This window comes from Atractosteus spatula, chromosome 11 (genome assembly GCF_055471065.1).
Source record: "Atractosteus spatula isolate fAtrSpa1 chromosome 11, fAtrSpa1.hap1, whole genome shotgun sequence".
NCBI classification, from domain to species: Eukaryota; Metazoa; Chordata; class Actinopteri; order Semionotiformes; family Lepisosteidae; genus Atractosteus; species Atractosteus spatula.
The window spans coordinates 20,724,522-20,747,023 of record NC_142716.1 but is presented as its reverse complement, the minus strand read 5'-3'; the positions used below and the strand labels follow the sequence as shown (position 1 = coordinate 20,747,023).

At 37.4% G+C, this 22,502-nt stretch overlaps 3 protein-coding genes across 4 annotated transcripts; all 3 read left to right on the top strand.

Annotated features, from left to right (window-relative positions):
- The first annotated feature begins 435 nt into the window (after window positions 1-435).
- caiap (CARD- and ANK-containing Inflammasome Adaptor Protein) lies at window positions 436-2,712 on the top strand. Its single transcript, XM_088928332.1, has one exon. It carries the CDS (start codon window positions 436-438, stop codon window positions 2,710-2,712), a length of 2,277 nt encoding a protein of 758 aa, XP_088784458.1.
- An 819-nt stretch (window positions 2,713-3,531) lies between these two features.
- Window positions 3,532-8,221, top strand: LOC148823657 (uncharacterized). Its single transcript, XM_088927036.1, has 5 exons — window positions 3,532-3,620; window positions 4,075-4,115; window positions 4,209-4,283; window positions 5,419-5,617; window positions 6,413-8,221. The coding sequence occupies exons 1-5, from the start codon at window positions 3,554-3,556 to the stop codon at window positions 6,856-6,858; spliced, it is 828 nt and encodes a 275-aa protein (XP_088783162.1). The 5' UTR covers window positions 3,532-3,553; the 3' UTR covers window positions 6,859-8,221.
- Window positions 8,222-8,692: 471 nt separating this feature from the next.
- On the top strand, window positions 8,693-20,723 carry mysm1 (Myb-like, SWIRM and MPN domains 1). Of its 2 annotated transcripts, none has more exons than XM_088927752.1 (20): window positions 8,693-8,764; window positions 9,568-9,646; window positions 10,403-10,473; window positions 10,692-10,766; window positions 11,274-11,346; window positions 11,604-11,702; window positions 12,245-12,830; window positions 13,246-13,444; window positions 13,560-13,690; window positions 14,094-14,197; window positions 14,473-14,550; window positions 15,211-15,299; window positions 15,802-15,856; window positions 15,935-15,985; window positions 16,952-17,026; window positions 18,058-18,246; window positions 18,471-18,603; window positions 18,976-19,081; window positions 19,305-19,362; window positions 19,509-20,723. In XM_088927752.1, the coding sequence occupies exons 1-20, from the start codon at window positions 8,706-8,708 to the stop codon at window positions 19,680-19,682; spliced, it is 2,484 nt and encodes an 827-aa protein (XP_088783878.1). In that variant the 5' UTR covers window positions 8,693-8,705; the 3' UTR covers window positions 19,683-20,723. The 2 variants fall into 2 exon arrangements, 1 of the variants encoding a protein (XP_088783878.1); XR_016093760.1 differs by having other exon boundaries at window positions 8,698-8,764; window positions 18,976-19,106; window positions 19,509-19,539.
- Window positions 20,724-22,502: the final 1,779 nt, after the last annotated feature.

The following is a 22,502-nucleotide window of genomic DNA, read 5'->3' as shown; positions in this document are numbered from 1 at the left end:
AACGGTATCCTGGCTGCAAATTACTTCCTTAGTCACCTCTGACAGATTGTGTGAACTGCAATTAAAAGTTAAAGAATGCTTGGTAGCGTGGCTGTATTTACCTTTCAAAGCTTTACAGGATCTTGTTAAAATAATGATCACAAATTTAATATATTAATCTTTTTATTTTCATTTTAAAAGTTCTTCAAATAATTTTACTTCGTTGGTTTATGTAGAAAAATATTTTTTGTCTTTTTGCTATCAATAGTTACCTGGTTGCTAAGGGAATATTGGATTAGAAAAATTTAAGGAGTCCTTTCGTGCCTGCCAAGAAAGTGAGTGTTTTCTTTAAGTAACAATTACAGTGTTGTATGAAATGCCGTTGTAACCTGCAATGTACAGTAGATCGGATATACTGTTTTCTTTTTTTTAACTGTTCCTGTGAGTTATATAGCCATGCATTCCACTAGACTGTTTACCAATCCGTATGCAATCGAAGTTCTCCAGACAAAAAAGAGGGACTTGATTGAAGGCATATCTAAAACTGAGCATTTGCTGAATCTTCTGATTGACAAGGAAGTCTTACCAGCTGAGAAGAGACTCCTTGTGCTTAGCTGCAGATCTCGGGAGGAGAAGAATTCACGAGTCCTGGACTTTCTGGTCTCCCAAGGTGAGAGAGCTTGCAGGTTGTTCTTCTATCCATGTCTGAAACTCATAGAGCCTGACTTGTACAACAGTATCAAAGTGTACGTGGGAGATGTGAATGAAAGTATCGGGGATGGCAGAAGACAGCTTATAGGGTATCTTTTAGAAAGGGACCACAGTAATCCCCCTAAAAATACACAGCACAAAATCCCTGAGAAGACCACTAATATGGCAGTTCCACGAAAAAGAGTAAAGATCCAAGACAGTAAACCTGTCTCAACTATCCCGTCACTTAAGACACCAGAAGAAACGGAAGTGGTGCATCGTAAACCTGGGGGTCTTTTCGATTCAGCTGCAAAGGGGGATGTATCTTGTCTGGAGAAGCTTTTAAGCGATTGTGACATCAATGCAGTGAATTCTTTGAATGAGAGTCTCTTGCACATAGCTGCCTTGAATGGCCAGGTCCCAGTTATAGAATTCCTTCTGAGTAAAGGGGTCAAAATGGATTTGAGAGACAGTAAAGGAAGGACAGCTTTGCACAGAGCTGCTGAAAATGGTCATAGCATGGCAGTAAAATCCCTTGTGCAGGCAGGGGCTAATATCTATGCCATGGAAAAGGAATCTAAAACTCCACTTCATTTGGCAGCCAAAAACAAGCATCTCAGTTCAGTCAAAGTTCTAGTGGAAGAGGAAATCAGGATTTGCCATAATCAGAGGACATTTCTACATATGGCAGCCCTCAAAGATAACTCCCATCTAGTCCAAATCCTCCTTCAGAAAGGTGCCCCAGTAGATGCAAAGGACAATCAGAAGAAGACTGCACTGTTCCATGCTGTTCACAGTGGTTTTGAGAAAACAGCTAGAGTTCTTCTTGAAGCTGGAGCCAAGCTAGATTCCAGTATCATTGAAGCTGCATTTAATCTTAACAGCCAGTCCATGTATAGCCTACTTCTTCAGCATGCTAAAGGGCTATCTCCTGATACCATGGTGTCAGCACTTTTTAAAGCAGTTCAGAAGAACCTGCAAGGAGTTATAGCTGCTTTGATAGACAGAGGTACTGACATAAATGCACGTAATGGGATGCAGTACACACCCTTGCTTCTCGCTGCAGAGCTGGGGAATTTGGAAGCTGTCAAGATTTTGGTTGCCAAAAAGGCTAGTCTGGATGCGAAATTGCCAAACCATAACTCAGCTCTGCATCTGGCTGCTCAGAGTGGGAATCTGCCAGTTTTAAAATTGCTGTTAGAGAAAGGAATGGACGTTAACATGCCAGGCCTTGTAGACCAGACTCCTTTGCACCTGGCCGCCTTCCACAACAAACCTGATGTAGTGGAGGTACTGATCAGACATGGGGCCCAGGTGAATGCTGTCACCAAAGAGGTACTTACACCCTTGCACATTGCAAGTCAGCAGGGACACCAGGAGGTTGTGGAGAAGCTGATCCAATTTAAGGCAGATATTAACGCAAAAGACAAACAGTCGAGGACACCTCTGCATCTTGCTCCAGCTCAAGGTGGGGCATCTGTGGTGCAGCTGCTGCTCAAAAATGGTGCTGATCCCAATGCCGTGGACAAGGAAAAAAAGTCACCTTTACACATGGCAGCGCTGAAAGGAAATTCTGAGGCTGCCTCAGCCATGCTGTCAGGCAAGGCAATGATCAGAGCCAAGGACATGGATGGCTGCACGCCCCTGCACTACACCACAGCAAAAGGCCATCTGAGCCTCATGAAAGTTCTTTTGGCCTTTGGAAAAAACAAGAATGTTGATGATAGAAATGTGTGGCGGAAGACTTCCTTGCACATTGCGGCAGAGCATGGGCATGACTCTCTGGTAGACTTCCTGCTGTCCAGTGGTGCAAAGATCAATGCTATGGACATCAATAAAGACACCCCTCTGCACATTGCCAGTCGAGCCGGGCACCTTGGGACTGTTCACAGACTAGTGAACTGGACACAGGGTGAAAAGGTCAACCTGCAGGCCACTAACAGTGTGAAGAAAACCCCACTGCAGGTGGCGCAGACTGGGGACACAGAAAAACACCAGCAAGTTGCCACACTACTGAAGAAGAAAATGTTTCTTATCAAATAATACATAACTGTCTAAAAATGGACATCATATGATTTTCATAGGACTCTGACACCCTAGAAGATACTGTATGTCCCACGTTGGAGTCAATATCAGTGTCTGAATGCTAGTGCAGCAGGATTTCATTATTCTGGAAGAATGAATTAATCAGATTTTCACTTATATCATGGACACTAACATGACGTCAGATGTTGGTGTGGTGTTAATCTGTCAGGATTATCATGTTAAAACAAAATGGCTACATAATTTACATACTTTCCGTATTTGGAAGAAGAAATTTAGAGAAAGAGTTAAACAATGTAGAATTCCAAATACCTTTCACAGCAGAGTATAGAGTATATTCCTTATAAAACATATGTTTGTAAATGGCTATCTGTATATTTCTGTACATTAAGAAATCAACAGATCACTGAAATGAAATTTCAGAGATACCACAGTTCACACATACCGACCTCTGGTGGTCATTTTAGAAAAAATGTTTTTGCTTCACACACAGTAACTTGTATTGGAAATGTTAAACGTTAGGCTTTTTACCATTGTTTTTTTTTTAAATAATACGTAGTAAACGTTTATGCAATAATAATAATAGGCTGAAATGGTAAAACTAATGATTTATTATGTTGTGCTTAATTATCTTTATTTGAAGGCTGTCCTTTAGATATGCATATTTAAATCAACTTTTAATTGATTATTTAAATAATAAAGTAAAGGCGTAATATCTAAAGCAGTGGCATCAGTGAGAGATGCCAAGGAGAGGAGCTATTTCACAGATCACATGAGACTGGTGGCTGTTTTCCGGCGACTGGGCACGTGACCGGTTGTTGACAGTTGCGGCGACTCCAACATGGCCAGGAATGAGGAGAAACAGCTGGGGAAACTAAACCGGCTGTGGCTTCAGAGGCAGCGAGACGGTACGTGAACGAAAACTGCTTCGCTAAGCTCTGTGTCCTAGAACTATCTAACAGTATGAAGATGAATTGTTTCAAATCATATCAGTAACGAACTCAGCAGGCTATGAAATGAACTGTAAAAAATAAATGGATATTTATTTATTCCTGATATTAATACTTGTACTGTTCATTTTCCTTTGATCTAGTTAAGAGTTGCAAATCCAACTCAGAGTCTCGAGTTCGTAGGTTTATAAACCGATACAGTTATTTTAGCAGTTATCTAAATCGTTATGAAGTTAGGTCTCTTTCCGTTTCGAAAGAATTAAGGGTCGAAATTAATAATAAAAACTTTTTTATATAGCGCCTTTAAAGGTGGCTTCTCAACGCGCTTTACAGCTATACACAATGAAAATACACAATGAGAGGTAAATCTCTCAGAAATCTGCGATCGTTTTAATGTTTTCGTCTTCCGCAGAGGGTCGCTTAAAGGACATAGGTGAATCAAGACCCAGACTGGTGAGTGTAACCCAAAATAAACTATAAAATAAAACTCCTACTTTATTTTATTAAAATGTTCCTGACGTGGCCCGACCCAATTTTGTCTTCCAGTCTTCCTTGAATTCAGCTGCAGCCGTGAAGAAATGGATTCCAAGCATCACGAATGAAATAGAATATTATTTGCAGGTATTCTGGTGTGGTGTTTTGTTCAATCAGACTGTCAAAGAGGGACTAATGTAGACTTCTGTTATGGCAACAACATTTTTTTTATTACTGATACAATGAAATTGCTGTCTATGTGTGAAGAAATCATTGTGTTCATTAACAGTTCCCTCTTTGCACTTATGACAATGCCCCCTGCTGTTGAGACTGCATTTTTCTAAAAGTGGAAATGCAAGTTCAAAATAATCCAAACATGTCATATCAAATTGCAGTTCACAACTAAGAATCTGAAAAACAGCAACATTTTGGTTGTTTCCCTGTGAATGTTTTGGTGTAAATACATCAATACAATACTCTCCTTGTACCAGTGGAAGGCAGAAATATTTTAGAGCATTTATTACACAGTCACCTTATACATTCAGAATACAAGTGGTCTGATCAGTGCTTCACTGGGAGAACTTCAAGGAAAATACCAGGTTGGCCCTGTAAGTGTAAGTGGTGATGGTGGACATGCAGATGTCACTCTCCCTCTGGACCAAAATTTTCAAACAAGTGCTGCATTATAGTGAATGTTGGAGGTGCCATCCATCCGATGAGGTGCTGAACCTAAGTCCTGAATACCTGGTCTTTAAAGATCCTGTTTCGTTCTTCCACAAGCCACTATCATTTTTTCAAAGGTACTAATCCTAGTGTCCTGATAAATTTCACTCTTTCATTGCATAATAGACATCCCTCTTAACTCAGCTGTTGAACTTACTTCTTTTCCTGACTTGCTATGTATTTGGTCCTATGGTTTCCATGTGTTATGCAGATTACTGATACACTTCAGTGTTGAATATTTGAGATGACTAATAGTATTGGTAATACAGTGAGGTCTTGTTATGACAATGATTAAAGTCTTGAACAGAAAAGACACAAAGGCTGGAGACCACAAGTGGAGGCTGTGGAAAAATGAATTGAGGCCACAGAGTTGGAAACAGGAGGTGCTTCTTTACACAAAGAATGGCAATTCTTTGGAACAAATTGCACTGCAGTGCTGTTGAAGCAGGGAGATTGGGAATGTACTAGAAGCCAAACAGGCATGAGGGGGGAAATGGCCTTTATTTCTTTGTAACATTTCATGTGTTCTTTTATAATAGAACTGATCTTTGCCTTGCAGCAGTCCCAGCTCTCTCACTACCCTGAGAGGAAGATTGCAGAGTTTCAGCAGCAGATAGAGAAGCTGCAGAAGGAATATAAGAGTTACCTCCACAAGCTCCGTGTCCTAGATCCGTCCTGCAAGCACCAGCCCTGGAATCCCCGAGGCTACACTAAAAGGAAACGGACACAGGATGGGGTACCATGTCCTAGCCAAGCAGGTAGATCTGTCTGTCCTCCTGTGAATGCATTGAAGTACGTTTGCTTGCATTTCACATTTTTAAAGTCTCCAGCAGATGTGTATCCTTAATGATTTCTGAAGTTATTTCAAAATCATGTCTGTTTTTGTGATGGATAAACTATCACTGCTGTAAGTTTTGACATCCTCCATCTCCAGTAATCCCTTTTACTGATTTATAAATAATGTAATAATTATTTGAATAAAGAATAACATATTTATAAATAAATACATCATTAATAAAGATGACTTATTTGACTGTATAAACCCATGTTTTGTGAACAGTCATTCATCTTCGTAAGTGGTAATTAAAGCCTCTAGTGAATTAGAAAAATGCAGTGGGTCTTGACTTGCAAAGAGTTGCAAAAAGAAGTACTACCACCCTTTGTATTATATTAATTTACTATAAATTGTAACTGTTCATAAATTTAGAAGAGGTATCACTTTGGACTACTTTGGACTACTAGTTTTACCATCAATAGTTATTAAACTTCATACCGTTTGGATGTGGTTCGTCTGAGATTGTATGTCATTTTCAGTTGACAAATGACTCATTTATGTACGAAGAAATCATGCAGTATTTTATTAATATATTGCTTTCAAACATGAAGTACCAGCACATTTCTTTCAAACATGGGGTTATTTTGAAGTATCAGCTCTTACATGTAGCACTGAAAACTGTTAGATTTTAATCCGCAGTTACTTTAGGAAGCTATTACCTTTTACTAAGTAGTGTGTATACATTAAATAAAAATTAAAAATAATTATTTTTTCTCAGAGTCTGGGGGCTTAAAAAGGTTATGCACTCCTGTGCTGTCAGAACCAGGACGCCAGAGTGATGAGTCAGACAGTGATGATGAAGAGGAGAGCAAGGTGACACAAGCTCCAGAGAAAGAGAAGAGTTGTAGTCTTGAACTCACTTCCCCTGTGGCAGACCTACCCAGCCAAGACCAGCCTCTCTGCTTCAACCACAGCAAGATGGCTGTGAAGGTTTCTGGGCACCGTGCCACACTAGATGATCAGAACTTAGACAGTCTGGCAAGGGTTCTGTTTACAGGGCTTCCGAACCTTCACAGCTGCTCCATGGCACAGAATTCTGCAGCCCAGAACTGTCTTCCCAAAAATTCAGAGGCATTGGAGCTCAGTACATCCCACCTGCCTGCCGAACAGAAGCCACATGTTTTGGGTCTTGACTGCTACTCCTCCTCAGAAGAGGACATATAGGGTATTACTGGAACACAGAAGGGAGTTCAGCTGATGGCCCCACACAAAAGTGACCTCGTTGTTGGAAATATCCGACAGGTTGGGGAAGTAGCAGAGAAATCTGTTCATATTTGTCTCATGTGACTCTGGTAGTGGAGTATTTCTCCAAAGGGAGTTATTCACAAGCTCTGTATTTCTGCCTTCATAGAGTAAACTGTTTCTCTTTTAGCTTTTAAACCAAAAATGTGATCCACCTATACAGAAAAGCAGGTAATTTAAGGAGTTTAAAATTACCCATCAGGACTTCTTTAAGGCTTCACTGAAAATTAGCTGGTGTAAATTTAACTGGCAAATTATAGACTTAAGAAAGTTATTTTTAGACTTCTTCCAGACTTCAAAGTTTCTGTAATGGATTAGGAAATGTGAAATTAAGGCAGGATTTAAAAGAGATAATTTTGGAATATTTGTACTATGACAATTTTCATTGAATTGTTTAAAACTGAATATAAAAACATTTTGTAAATAATATATGTATTGTGTATGTGTATTATTGTTTCATACTCTTATCTCATTCAAGTGTTTATGAATTGTTTATGTCAGTAATTGGTAGTAACTTTAATAAAAAAACGTGTTTGATTGCTAGTAGCTAATTATCCCAAAGGTCTCATCCAGACACTTTTTTAATAGAAGCCAGGGTATTATGCTTCAAAAGATGCCTTTTTTATCAATACATCACCCTAGATGTTGTAATGGGACCAGAGTGATTATTTTCTTTTAAAATGACTTCATATTTCATAAATTGATTAAGGAGTTGCAAAGCAAAATTGAAATAGCATACAAAAATTAGAGCTGATTAATGAAAATGAAAAGCAAAACTCCAGTTCCTTAATTTCGCTTTTGCTAGACTAAATGTGGAAACACCTGGTGATGGCTATTAATAACAGGTATCTACTATAGCACCAGTAACCAGTAAATTTATATGTGTTCTCCATGTGTAATTTTTTTTTTTATAAAACTAAGAGTTCTTTCAGTGTTATCCTGGATTAGCAACGTAATTATTATTTTTGGACCCGAAAAATTAAGTGGTTTAAATTAAGTTTGATATAAAACTGAATTTGACTACACAAAATGTAATCATGTTTTTCTTACAAGTTGTCAAACAATTGTGCATAAAACTTGTCGCATTCAAAAGTGCATCGTTTTAGAGTTTTAGACAGTTGTCAACAGATTTGTGAAAAGAATGGGGTTATGGAATCACACAAATCGGGAACTTTAATATTCAGTATAAGCTCGATCAAAAAAAATATTTTTATACTTTCATAACATTATTTAGATAAATGTTTTAAAAATGAAATAAATCAAACATAAATAACGACATTAACCTGTGACCTGTGACCTGTTTCTGGACTAAACGCATCTACACATCTACTGCTACATCTGTTCTCTTTCTTTTTCTTTTTCTTTTTCCCGTTTACAACCACTTTTTGTGCAATATATGCCAGGGACCTGTGCAATACATTTTTATTTATATCTATAGTTACATCTATATTTATATTCATATGTGTGATATGAGTGTGATACGATTTTCTGTGTACTGTTCTGTTCTAGTTTGTTCTTGTGCGTCCGGACTGTGAGTAACTCTTGTATTGTATTGTATGTATTGTACTATTATTATATAATTCGTTACACTGTGGCTGTGTTGTGTGTGTTAAGCTGCTGTTGCACTGCAATTTCCCTCACGGGATCAATAAAGTATCTATCTATCTAACTGGAGGTCTTCCACTCAGCAGATGTCGCTACAGAGAAAAACGTCGCCCTGAAAGCAACCTGTCGCTTCTCTTTGTTGCTTGTACTGGGTTTTAGAGAACATGGCGGAGGAGCTGGATGTTGTTGATATTGAGGGTGATGAATCTGAGTTGAATTTGAGGTAATGTGATGGAACAGTGTGTCTGTAATGTCTTACACAGTGTCAGTTGATTCAGAGTTTGACAGGAGTACTTTTACGAAGTTTCTGTTTTTTTTAAAGGTCTCAGTGCTTTACATATTGAAATGAATGGCGAAATGTCGAGAGTAAAATCCGTAATGTGAGTGTGTTAGATAAGACAGATATTATGGATTTATGTTAATTTGAATAAACATATTTATGTTGTTTTCTATATATTTTTTCACATAGCTTGTGGACTCACTTTTTCCTTTCAGATCTTCAGCTATATAGAAATAGAACCTTTAGAGTGTCAGAATGTTTCTCCTAAAAACATTCTTAAACTTGTGTCTGTAGAGTCGATATCGCTACATCTGTATTAGTAATATCGATGTAAAAGTATAAAAAAAGAAGACCTCGGGTATAACAGACCTTTTCAGATGTACGAGCAAGTTGTGTTGGAGAGCTAACCGTGCTATCCTGCCCCTTTGTCAGGAGGCTTGCGTCTTCTCAGTCAACGCTTAGCATCTAATGAACGAAAAGTTACAAACGAGAGGAGACCATCTAGACCTAACTCAAGTTATCTAAAATTTGAAGAACATGAAGACCTTTTCAAAAAATATTTTTGATGCCCCTTTAAGCCTATTCCCATGAGTAGTCTCAGAGATCTGACCTGTTGTCTTTAACCTTCGACATAAACTTTAATATTATAATACCGTACTTAGTGCAGTTTGGATGGTGTTTAACAGCCATGTTTTGACATGGATACTATTTGAAATCTTTCTGTGATAACCTGAAATGTATTTCAGAGACTCTGATGCTGGAGCTGCTAGATTCTTGCAAGACCAGTATTTACAGTCATCATGGAGGACAAACAGTGGGTTGATAGTAAGTGGATGCATTTACAATGTAGTAATTTGCATTTGCAATTCAAACCTTCCTACTTGACTGAACTTGTCACTAGACACAACAGATTTAGATTAAAATGAGCATTTTAGTAATTGATGTTTTGGAAAAATTAAAATTGAGTGTATAGTTCCTAACAGTTCTTGAAATATGACCACACTATGGATGACATACTCCTCTTAATTTCTGAAACAATACATTTTTCAAAAACTGCAGGCAGACTGCAAACCTAGTACCCATCATACATAGATAGATTTATGGTTATATAATCAATTACACAAATTGCTAACATTGTTCCTATTGTCATGCTTATGTGACATGCCTGGTGACATTTCACAAATTTTTAATTTGGCACAGAATTATCTAGTAACGTCCACACTTTACAGCAGTAAAGCAGAATACATCATGGAGTATGGTATGGTCTTTCAATCTCTCCACAAGAGGCAGTTACAACCGAATGATGTCTCTTGCTCAATAACTTCCAATACTTGGGACTTTTCAGTTCAGTTTGCTTTCATTTTGGTTTAAAGTTTCTGGAACCCAAATGATCTTCACTTAGGTTGTATCAGTTGGATAAGCAAGGTGGGAGAGATTGATATGACAGCATTCATACTCAGTTCTTGGTCTGCAGCTTTGAGGAAGCTGCTTTTTTGCCTGCTTGGTGTTATGTGAGTAGAAGTCTTTATTTACACATTAGGTTTCACATTTAACATTTGGTTCTGCTTCTAACTCCTTCAGCCCTGGGCCTTGGACAGCTCCATCAGTGCCGAGAATAGAGCAGCTATTGAGAACATGCTGCTTGAAGAGGAGTATCCTTTTTGTGTTTCTGGACTGACTTAAAATGTGAACTCTTCTAGCAGGAAGAATCAGTGCAGCATAGACAGAGTTGAGAAGTGTGTATATATATATTTGTTTTCACCTCTCCTTGATTTTATTATAGCATTATAACACAGTTGAGAAATGCTGTTAATCAAAGGCAGTCATCTTCATTGCAGTGATCTGACAGTTTTTCTTAAAAAGGTTTAAGATATTATCTAACAGGTAAGGAGCTTCCCAAGAACACCTGGACTGGTGACAAGCAAATGACCGAAAAAGTAAAGAAGTGAGTTCATCAACATGTTTTTATAACTCTGATAATAATTTCTTAATGTTATTATTTAGATAGGAAGTCAGGTCAGCTGTTTTAATGCTGAATTATTTGGTAAATTAAGACTACCTTTGAATTTTGCAGTTCTCTAGATGTACAGGACTGACAATTCCTTTCATTTACGTCAAAATTTATGACACTAAATATGATAAATTCTAAACGTATTTATCTTTATAAATAGACATTCTTTTGCAGTCCCTAATATACATTTGCAGTAATCCTGCTTTTAATATGATATGATCCATATATGTGATATGATACAAATTTTATATATAAACACAAGTTCTTAATACCTATTTTTTCTGTAAAAACATTTCTTATAAATAAATGTTTGTACTGAAAGATGCTTCTTTTTTGTTTTGAATGGATCTATACTGTTGGCTATAGATAAAGTCAATAGAGTTTGTTTTAATTATTTTTGGTATTCTTCTTTTTTAAATTCTTTTGAAAAAATCCTTATAGGTCTCCAATTAAATCGGGTACTCAACCTGTTCGCTGGGCACAGCAGGAAAAGGATCTTTTTGAAAAAGGACTGGTAATAAATTTACTTTGACAAATTATACTGGCTTTGCACTGTGTATAACATCTGGATTTTTTAATGTTATCATTTTTTATTTGTTTCTGTTTCTATAAAGATTTATGTTTTTATAACATTATCACCAAAGATAGTTTTGTAGCTAGTACAGCTTAAAGTGTGGAAACAAATCCTAATATTCTGTAATTTGAACTATAAGTGTAATAGATGTTGAACAGCATTAAAGATATTTCCCTCCTGTCTTTTTGATGTTTCAGACACAGTTTGGTCGAAGATGGACCAAGATAGCAAAAATGATTGGCAGTCGCAGTGTTTTGCAGGTTAAGAGCTATGCAAGGCAGTACTTTAAAAAGATGGTATGTCCTGAGTGTAAAGAATAAAATAGAACCTTATCACAGTGAAGAACATTTATAACTTATCTTTTCAACATTTGCTGTACTTTCATTGTTGAGGTAATGAGCAATTATAAGCACGCTTAGGACAAGCAGGAATTACAGAGTTTTTGCTGTTGTCAGATCTCAGAAGTTAAACAAGGCTTGGACTGGTCAGGGAGAACATTTTGGTCACCAGTAGTTGGTACTCTTCGCATCCTGAACCTGCCTATTTGGTAATTAAAATATTGGCCTTCATTTTTGATGAAGTGGGATACTTTCCTATGTGTGAAATGCTTCTGGATCCTTTAAAATCTAGAAGATACAGATCTTGGAAAGTATTTCATAAATGCAATAAATTGTAATTATTTTATTAAGATATGCTAGATTATTACAGTATCATGATTCTAGAACTAGTTATGTACCATTTTTGTCCGTGCATCTTTAGGACAGGGAAATGAGCCTAAGAAATTATATAACTTAAAGGAAAATGCAGAGGGCTCATCGTCTTTTCAATATCTTCACAGACAAAGACTGAAAATTCCCTCAAACAGAGTTCAGGCGCTTCTATTCAGGATTCATCAAATGGCGATGTGGTAGGCAATAAGCCCAACTCCTTGAGGGCTGTGGAGAACCAAATAGTTGCCCTGCCTAATGCAGTCAGAATTGAGAGATTGTCAGATGATGAAGATGTGGATATCACTGATGACACAGATGAGGACACAAGTTTGCCAGCCTGCAAGACCGAATCCCATCATCTGGAGCAGGGATGCCTGGAGGACCTAGACAGCACAAGCCATGAGGAGGCAAAGAGGAGCCCCGGATCAACTTCCACATGTCAACCAGAGACTCCCAGCTGCTCCTCAGACCAATACTATACTCACCACCTTTTCTCTACAACACATGTCCTTCGCAGTTCAGAGCACAGACCTACAGCAAAACAGCTTAGGAATTCAGATCTGTTTCAGTATGACACAGAGTCAGAAAAAGAAACTGGAGAAGAGACTGAGGAACTGGAGTTAAGGGCAGGCAGCCCAGGGTTACAGAAGGAGAATGGGATTGTAGAAGGTTTGGGACAGTCACTGCTTGAAAGCGAATTTGCTGAAGTTGCAGGTAGAGTGAAGAAAGCTTAATTTTTTAACTACTGGTTTTAATTTGTTCCTTAGTTCTCTGGGTCAATATATAATCCGTCTATGTAGATTAATAAGTTGTCCATTTGGAAGGTAAAAGAGATACAATGGTAACATACCTTTCAGAAGTATGATAGTATTGAGTGATAAACTGCAAAGTTTGTCCTTAAGAAATTAATTTCAAATGTTCTTATAATTAGAGTTTACAAATGATCTATGTTATTTATTTCTGAGTTAAAAGTTCATCAGTAATATTCTTTTTTGCCTATAGCTGAAGAACACTGCTAAAAAGCTGTTTTTATCAACACTTTTATCCCATTAGCTTGCATAATTATATTGTAATGTGACATAGACTTAGCTGACAAAGTATGTAAACTCCTGAATGTTTTTCTCTGAAGATCCACCACAACAGCTTGCAGGGTCGGAGGAAGGCCTAGATGAAGAAGAAGAGTTAAAAGCCCCCGAACAAGAAGTGGAGTTGGACCCAAACATCATTACAGACGAGGAGAAACATGCCATTGCAGAGTTCTTTGAAGGTCGGCCTTCTAAGACGCCTGAGCGCTACCTCAAAATTAGGAACTACATCCTAGAGCAGTGGTGAGACAAGAACCTGGTTCTAAAGACTTTAACATTCTGAAGACAGATGTTTCTACTGTGGCTGTATTTACTTTGTCCATTTGTGTTTGAGTAGACCTTTTCTGTTTTTCTTAAGGGTGAAAAGTAAACCCAAATACCTGAACAAGACCTCAGTGCGGCCTGGCCTGAAGAACTGTGGTGATGTGAACTGTATTGGAAGGATCCACACCTATTTGGAGCTTATAGGAGCCATTAACTTCAACTGTGGTATTACTTGCAAATGAGAATAACAGTTTTGTGATGTCTGGACTTTTTTTCAGTAATGTTCATAGATTATAAGTGTGTTAGTTTAATAACCATTTGTAACTATTTTATTACAGTACAGTAGCCTAAAGCTCAACTGCAGTCAGCAGTGCTTCACATCTGCTTGTTTGTTTATATTTATCATTATAATGTGGAGACATCTGATGAAAGTCTGTGCTTTTTGCACCAGTTACAACATCCTGATTTGTTCCTTGGTCAAAATTGTTTGTTCTTGCATTCTGTGTAGTAAAGAGACCAAAACTGTACAACTTAAAACGGCAAGTGCACAGCTATTGACATTAACAGTTCTTTCAACTTTTTGAGTCTTATCTGTCTACGAATTGATTGTGTTTCTCTGTTGTATCAGAACAGGCGATCTATAACAGACCAAGAACAGTGGATAAGTCACGTCTAAAAGAAGGAAGGGATGCTCTAGAGGCTTACCAGCTGGCTCAAAGACTGCAGTCTATGGTAAGGGTGATCTTTTCTGTCCTGCTAATGATAGAATGCCACTATTTTTGCTTAAAGAATATGAGCAAACTGAAAAAATAAATAAAACTCCATTAAACTATATATTTTAAATATTTTTTAGGTGTTGTACCTTTTTATAGTCTTTCTATTTTGCTGGTTCCTGTACACTTAATACAGAATATTGCCCTATATGAGACCCAGTTAGCTTTAATATATCCATAAGGTTATTAGTTTTCAGTTTATCATTTTGAATTACCTTTTTTGTCCTCCTAAAGCGAACGAGAAAACGTCGTGTACGAGACATGTGGGGTAACTGGTGTGATGCCAGGGACCTAGAAGGACAGACATTTGAGGTATTTAAGTTCTGGAATGTTCTTAAAGTACTTTTAAAATCAGTTGTGGTAATATAACATTTTATTTTCTGTTTGTTCCCATGGAAAAGAAGAAGAGTTGGTTCAGCCATTTTCTGATTGATAAGTTTGAGCTTGTTCCTGTTAAAATAACAATTATAATAATTATGTTGCAAGGATCTATTAACATCTTTTTACAACATTAGAACTGTATCTGGATAGATTCCATCTCGGACTTGTATTATGTAGCTTACAAATAGTGCCTCTTTAATTCAGCTGATGAAATAATTTCTCATTTTACATGATCTGTTATGCAGTGAAGCTGCCAGTCTAGAATGGCTGCCACACATCACCCAGTTGACTGCAGTTTCATTGGCAGATGAAGTGGGTTCACTCCTGTATCTAAATCACTTTAGGATCCTTGTGGGTGAAAAGCATTATATAAATATAAGGAATCATTAATTATAAAATGTAAATAATTAATTAATCAGTACTGTGATCTGTTTAATAATCACTTTGTAAAGTCTTGCCTTGTCAGGTTTTTTCCTCTCAATTATTAGCAGTAAGTTAGAATATTTAGCTGCTTGCTGACTGGTGTAGTTTAGTCACAAGGTTCTGTGAACTTAGCTTGCCAGTTTTATAGGTTCTGTTTCTGTTTACCAGCACCTGAGTGCTGAGGAACTTGCCAGGAGGAGAGAGGAGAACAAGAGAAGACTCCCCAAGCCCAGTAAAGTTCCACGACAAACCAAAGGGTATGTTAGACCTCTCTTGCAAAGACTCACTGTCATGCAGGCTTGCAGCACATTTTCAAGTTTCAGGGACCAAACTGAGGTCCTCAATGAGTTGAACATAATGCATTTTGTTTTTTGGCTATGTGAGATAAAGAAAATACTTTAGATGTTCTATTTAATTTGTTTAAAAATGAAAAATCGAATGACTTTAAAGAAACTAGTCAAGGTGACTTGCTTAGTTTGAAATTAACTTGCTTAGTTTGAATTACTGGAAGCCATATTAAATGCGCTTTTTAACACAAGTCTTGATTTGTATTGAAAACCTCTAGTTTCAAATGTAAGTAGTTACGCAGGAAGATCTACATTTTCTTCTGTTTGTACAATAATGCTTTATGCACAGAGACTGTGGTTTCAGTCCATTTAGTCTTTCAAAGAGTTCCAAGCTAGCTAGAGCTTGGCAACTGTATCTCTCACTGGCCAGGCACTCTTGACAGTACTCTAATGTTGTATTTTTTTCTTTCAGTACCTTTGACCCTTTCCAACTAATTCCCTGTCAGTCTTTTGGAGAGGAAAAGCAGGTAACTTTTATTTAGTTTGAAAATGGAACATTTATTTTTCCACAAATTTTGTGTGCTTACCAACTAAATTATTTTCAGGAGCCTTTCCAGGTGGTGGTGTCTGCAGAAGCACTCATTGTTATGGATATGGTACGTCATATATTACTAATAAGTACATATAGTGATTTTATGATGTATGTCTATATTATTGGACCATGAATGTGTAGCACAGGACTAGGGTTGTTGCATAATTTTACCATTGCCGAACTAGGACAGACCACAAGCCAGACTACTTATGAATGCTAGTGATGAAATATTTGTCGGGATTCACCTAGTGGACCAAAAGTGTAACAGTGTAACACAGTTTAGAGAAAACAAAGGTTAGGTTTCCCTTTTTGACTGCTAGACCTGCATAAAATAAACAAATATCTTATCCTCTTGATACCTAAGTCTCAACACAAGATAATAGTTGTTGGGTAGCTTGTAAGCCACATGGGTATATGAAAAGAAAAATCTAAATATTTGAAGAAGCAAAAAATCTTGTGTACTGTTCATCTTGATCGGTGTACTATCAAAACACTAGGTTTCTCTTTCTTCATCCCATAATTGTGGGAACTAATACTGAACTCCCAGTACTGGGAAAAGGAAGAAGAAAGCTTGACAGTGTGTTGGGTAGAGGATGGCTGAAACTGTGGCAGAGGTATCTAGGAGTGAGGTTATCAATGAGTTCACTAATTCAGCATTAAAGGTTATAAAGGGAATTCTTTAACTTCCCCACATAGCCTTTGTCCTCAATTACATTGCTGGACAGGTGCCTCAGAAGAAAATGGTGGGAAGTTCATTCTGTCCCATATTAGGTCACAATAGTCACTTCAAAGCTTTGTCTAAAAAGAAGCAGCATATGAGTTTTAAATTTAGAACCTTCAGTGATGGAGGTTTTAACCAGAATGCTTTGTTTTAGTCTTGTGTCCTCTAAAGTCTAACCTTTTACGATAAGAGAAAAATACTTTGTCAAATGACACAGGGTTTAGCACTAACTGTGTCAGGAGGCTGTGAGATAAGAGTGTATTGATCAGATGAGTACTGACCCTGTGTGTGACTACTTTGCATGTACAGCACGCTCATGTGTCCATGGGTGAGGTCATTGGGCTGCTTGGAGGAGGATACACTGAAAGCACAAGGGTTCTAAAGGTGAGGAGTCAGGATTTCACTAAGCTATATGTATGTTGAAATATCAATCAAAATGTGGTTGCCTGTCTTTGTTGCTAGCCACATAACTGGTTCCTAGCATTTTCCTAGTAGACCTCTTGCAAACTGCTTGCCTTTTTTAGAGTGCCCATTGTTTTGGTAGTCAGGATGGACATGCTGAAACTGTTTTGTGATGGATATTACATTGATCGTAATAAATAAAAGAGACATTAGCAAAAAGAGAATTAGCTGTTGTCCTGGAAGATGTTCATGAGTGTGGAGGAGTGGACTTTATTATTAGACGTATGCTTTAATGTGCAAGTGTTCTTAACCTAAGTTCTCTATCTTATTTTCTCTCCAATGCATTGCTCATACTGTGGTTTTCTTCTGTAAATATTTTAAAAATTGTTCGTGCTGTTAGCTGTTTTTTTCCATGCACAGTAGAAGGCGATGTATTTAGAAAAGTGTTGTCTTTAAATTGCTTTTAAAAATGTGTAATAAAAATAAAAAGTTTTGATGACACCTTTAAATTTGTATGATATATATATATAAATGTATGTGAATTGGAGCTGTTTCAGTGTTGGCTTTGAAAGCTGTGCATCACAGAAAATCCAGGTATAATTCCTGGATTACACATGTATGTTGTTGACATAAACCCAGTAGATATATTGGAAAACCTACAAAAATACAGTGCGTTCATGTTATGATACTATGTTCAAGTTATTTGTGGTTCTTACTAAAATTTAGTAATGGAATGACTTATGTGTAGAACATTGTAATTAAAAAGTTTAACTAGATTTTTACAGCTAAAAACCACCTGAAGTTTAAATAGGGACCACAGATTGGGAAACACTGCTCCAAAACCAGGTCATTTTAACTGGAAGGAAAAATAAAAATTGCAAAGAATTTAAGGCATTTGGGAAAGAAAATAATTGGGAAAATTATATTAAAACTGCTACAGTCAAGCAAATCAAACTTTAAATTTGATTATCCTTTGTATGTATCTGAGTGTGTTGCTGTGCACTGTTCTGTAGGTATGTGCGGCAGAGCCTTGTAACAGCCTAAGCACCGGGCTGCAGTGTGAGATGGATCCAGTCTCTCAGACCCAGGCCTCTGAGGCGCTAGCAGGGAGAGGGTACAACGTTGTGGGCTGGTACCACTCTCACCCTGCCTTCGACCCCAACCCCTCCCTCAGAGACATTGATACACAGGCCAAATTTCAGGTGAGAGTTTATTCTTTATGGTATAATTGGGATTTTTAAATACAGATTTATGTTTAATGTACAATATTTAGACAGTAATCGCAGTTTAGAAAGACTGTGTTTCTGCCTTGATAGCGAGGTTAATTGAGGGTAAAATACAGGTAAGTTTGGAATAATGTTTTCAAGACATATCTTTCTGTGGTACATGTATCCCCTTCTGAGTTGCCTTTGTTTTCTTCTTTCAGAGTTACTTCTTCAGAGGAGGTGCTCAGTTTATAGGAATGATCATCAGTCCCTATAATTCCACCAACACTTCTCCACATTCCCAGGTCACTTGTCTCGTTGTGAGTGAGGAGCTCAGCCCCATCGGCTTACACAGTACGTTCTTCCAGTGCCTGGAAGCCTCTTCACTGAGCACTTCATGTGTGTCTGTTTCAGTGTGCATATCTAGGCTTACACTCCAAAGAGTATGAGGACCTTTACCCAGCATTATTGAAATTTTTGAATGCAGAGTTGGAACACAGTTTACAGACAACGACTGACAACAGGGCAAGAGAAAACATTATATGGTCGTTTTTCAATATTTTCTCCCACACTTTAGACAAAATACTGAATAATTTCCCTAAAACATTGTTTAGCAGTTGGCAGTTTATGTGCCATGTCAAGCAGTACCTTTTTATTTCTTTGGTGTATGTGTAACATTCATCTGGAGGTAGATTCATTCAGGATATTTCTTTTGTTGTGGTACAGAGCTTCCTTTTAAATTTGAAATTCAACATTCTTCAGAGGAGCCAGATTGGTCTCTGGTGTTGAACAAGGCAGAGTGGATCATTGAGAAGTACAGACTGTCACATGGGTAAGATAAACCTCCACTATGTACGGTGAGCCATATTTGCAAAATAAATCTTTCAGATACTAGTGTTGGTTGCTAACAATATATTTTATTGTGTTTCCCATGGGATATTGCTTTAATTCTGTTTTAATATATAAATAGAAAGGGGTACTAAATGCACATCATGCATTAATGACTTAATTCAAAAGAGAAGATGTAGGACAGTAACATTTTATTTTATTTGCAGAAGTGTACCAATGGACAGGCTTTTCCATAGGGATTCTGATCTTACCTGTTTAGAGAAAGTAAGTAACTGAAACTTTGGCTGCTTTGTATACAAGCTCTGTTATATGATGAAATAGTGTCACATAATGCATTTTATAAAGAAACCCAGACTTTCTAAGCATTTTGCATTCTGCATTATTTTTGTTCTGTGATTTTTTTTACCAAGATGTTGGCTTCAATGCGAAAATCTCTGGAGTTTCTTCAGGACACCACCTTGACCAGTTTCCTGTCCCAGATTGAGACTCTGTTCCTCTCACAGTTTGCAGCTGAAAGCAAGAGCACAGAAACACAAGAAATAGAACCCACAAGTTATAATGTACAGACACCTAGCACTGAGTAGGTGTAGTATTGTTAATATTTGTGAAAATATGTTCCACTTCTGGCCCTCCCTCCGTATTTATAAATTTGTGGATTTTTCCTACTAACCCAGCCATCACTTAACTTATCTAACTTGGACTTTCACGGTCTTCCCCCATTTGTCCTGTTCTTTAGTTTAATGTTCGTAGGGGAATATTATGAACAGTATAACTGTGAAGATAAAGGCAACCATATTTGCTGACCATTTTACATTTTAAATAGTTAATAAAAATACACAGCACTTTTGATATTATGCAGTAGATACAAACAAACATGCAAGTATTTGCTGGCTTTTATCACCTTAATTTAGCCAGCCCAGCGAGACACCACAGAGCTGCAGGCAGGCCTGCCCATTGTTGCCTCTGGTTCAGTTTTCACCTCCATCATTGTTCTTGAACTATACACTTTGCTTACGTGATGATGTGGATACACTTTTCCCATTAGTTTGTAAGATTTCATCTGGTTTCATTGCAACACTGAATTAAAGAATTTTGCTGAGCAACCGTGTTGGCCCAGTTTTTCAGATAGTGGAAAAGGGTTCAACCAGAGCATCTGACTAGGTTACTTAAATACATGTGTTTGGCAGAGGACAATGTCCAGATTACATATAGTAATCACCAGGGAACTAGGGTGCAACAAATAAATCATTTGGTACTGTTTATATATAAGAATATGTTCATTATATTAAATATTTTCTTTCCAGTATTAATACCTTTTAAGAAAAGCATTATGTAGGTTAAGATAAGATCACTTTATTGGCCATATACAATTTCTTGTATTAGGAATGTGTCTTTTTGCATACCCCAACTTGCTCTCCATGAGACACACAGACAGGGAGAGAAGCTTGGGGTAGGTTATCATGCATGGTGAAAATTCTCAGTTTGCTATCTGTGGTTTACAAGACAAATACCAGTATTTACAAGTGGGGGGACATGCACTATTTCTTTTGTATTTTGTATATTTAAGTTCTGTATTATCAGAGCCAAATATCTGTTAATACAAATTAATAAAATATTTGAAAAACGTGCATTTCAATTTTTTCCGTGCTCTTACAAAGGCTAACCAAAATGGATATGGGTTCTTTTAGGGTTGGACTTACTGCCTCTTTGAATAGAGGCTGAACAAAGGAGTACTTCCAGTCTGAAGGGAATTAAACGGTTTTAAAATAGAGATTGATTAAGTGGGCAGTTGAGCAGATATTAAATGAGCAGCAAGTTTGATGGCAGCAAAAAATTAAAAAATAGACATAAAAAATACTTGGTCAGCTTGCTAATTTCTTATTAAGTATCCAGATTGATGAATCATTTACGTGACTCTGAATCAGCTGAACGGAGGTGAAAATAGTGACCCTAATGTGTGTTCCCTTGAAATCAATTACATTACGAGCAGAAGAAAGCATGCTGAAATGTTGTTATGCAATTCACAACAGTACTGCCATTTATAATAATATGCTCTTGTTCTTTTGAATTAATTTTCAAATCAAATGTATATTAGGTTTTTATATTGAAATCTGAAGAACTATTCACAAAATTCTAGAAAGCTTAAACATAGGGGCCCTGTACACTTAGAGCCTCATTCACTAAAGACTGTACTTTGCAATTATCAACACCTGGTAGGGGAAAGCCACAAACAAAAATCAAGTAATTTCTCTTGCATTCTTTCAGCTAATGATATGTGTAATTAACATGTGGCAGGTGAGTACTTTGCATACATCTCCCTCATGATTAAACAGCATGGCGTCTGTAGACGGTATAATAATAGTAGAGAGAAAAATAGCTATTTAAAAATGTTACTTTTCTTTATAATTTTTCTATATTTTTCACAAAAGAAAGAAGGGGTATCAAAAGAAACTTAATCCTCTGCATGCACAGTTTTAGAAAAAGTATTTTGGATAAATGTTTTGGTCTTCATTTTGATTTATCAATCATGATGACACTTGATGTATTTTAGTGGCTATAATTTGCATAAGCAATAAATCATCTTATTAGTGAGAAAAAAGGAAATCAAAGAAAAAAAGAATGGAAGCAATATGCCTATTATGCCAGCAGCCATATCACCCTGCAACTCACAACTGGCAACCCACTGAAGCTAAGCAGATGTGAGCCTGGTCAGTACCTGGATGGCAGACCTCCTGGTACAAATAACGTTGCTGTTGGAAGACCAGCAGGGGGTACTCACTCTGCAGCCTGTGTGGGTCCTAATGCTCCAGTATAGTGACGGGGATACTATACAATAAAAAGGTGCTGTCCTTTGGATGAGACATAAATCTGAGGTCCTGACTTTTTGTGGTCATTAAAAAATCCCAGGGTGTTTTTTGAAAATGAGTAGGGGTGTAACCCTGGTGTCCTGGCCAAATTCCCCATTGGATTTTAACAATCATGGCCTCCTAATAATCCCCATCTATGAACTATGTTCTCCTCCCCACTGATAGTTGATGTGAGGTGAGTGTTCTGGGGCACCATGGCTGTTGTCGCATCATCCAGGTGGATGCTGCACATTGGTGGTGATGGAGTGGAGTCCCTAATACCTGTAAAGTGCTTTGAGCGGAGTGTCCAGAAAAGCACTATATAATTGTAAGCAATTATTACAAAGAGAACAATGGCTTAATGCTACCGTATTGGAGCGACACCTCAGAGGGACTCACCTGCAGTGAAGCCAAGTCCTTTTGAACAGTGAATTGAGGCTTTGATGGACATTTGATGGCAGGTACTGTATGTAGAACAATAATTGTTTTGTTAACAATTTCAAGCTGGACAACACATACTATGTTACCTACAAAACCCTAAACAAGTATAAATACTGA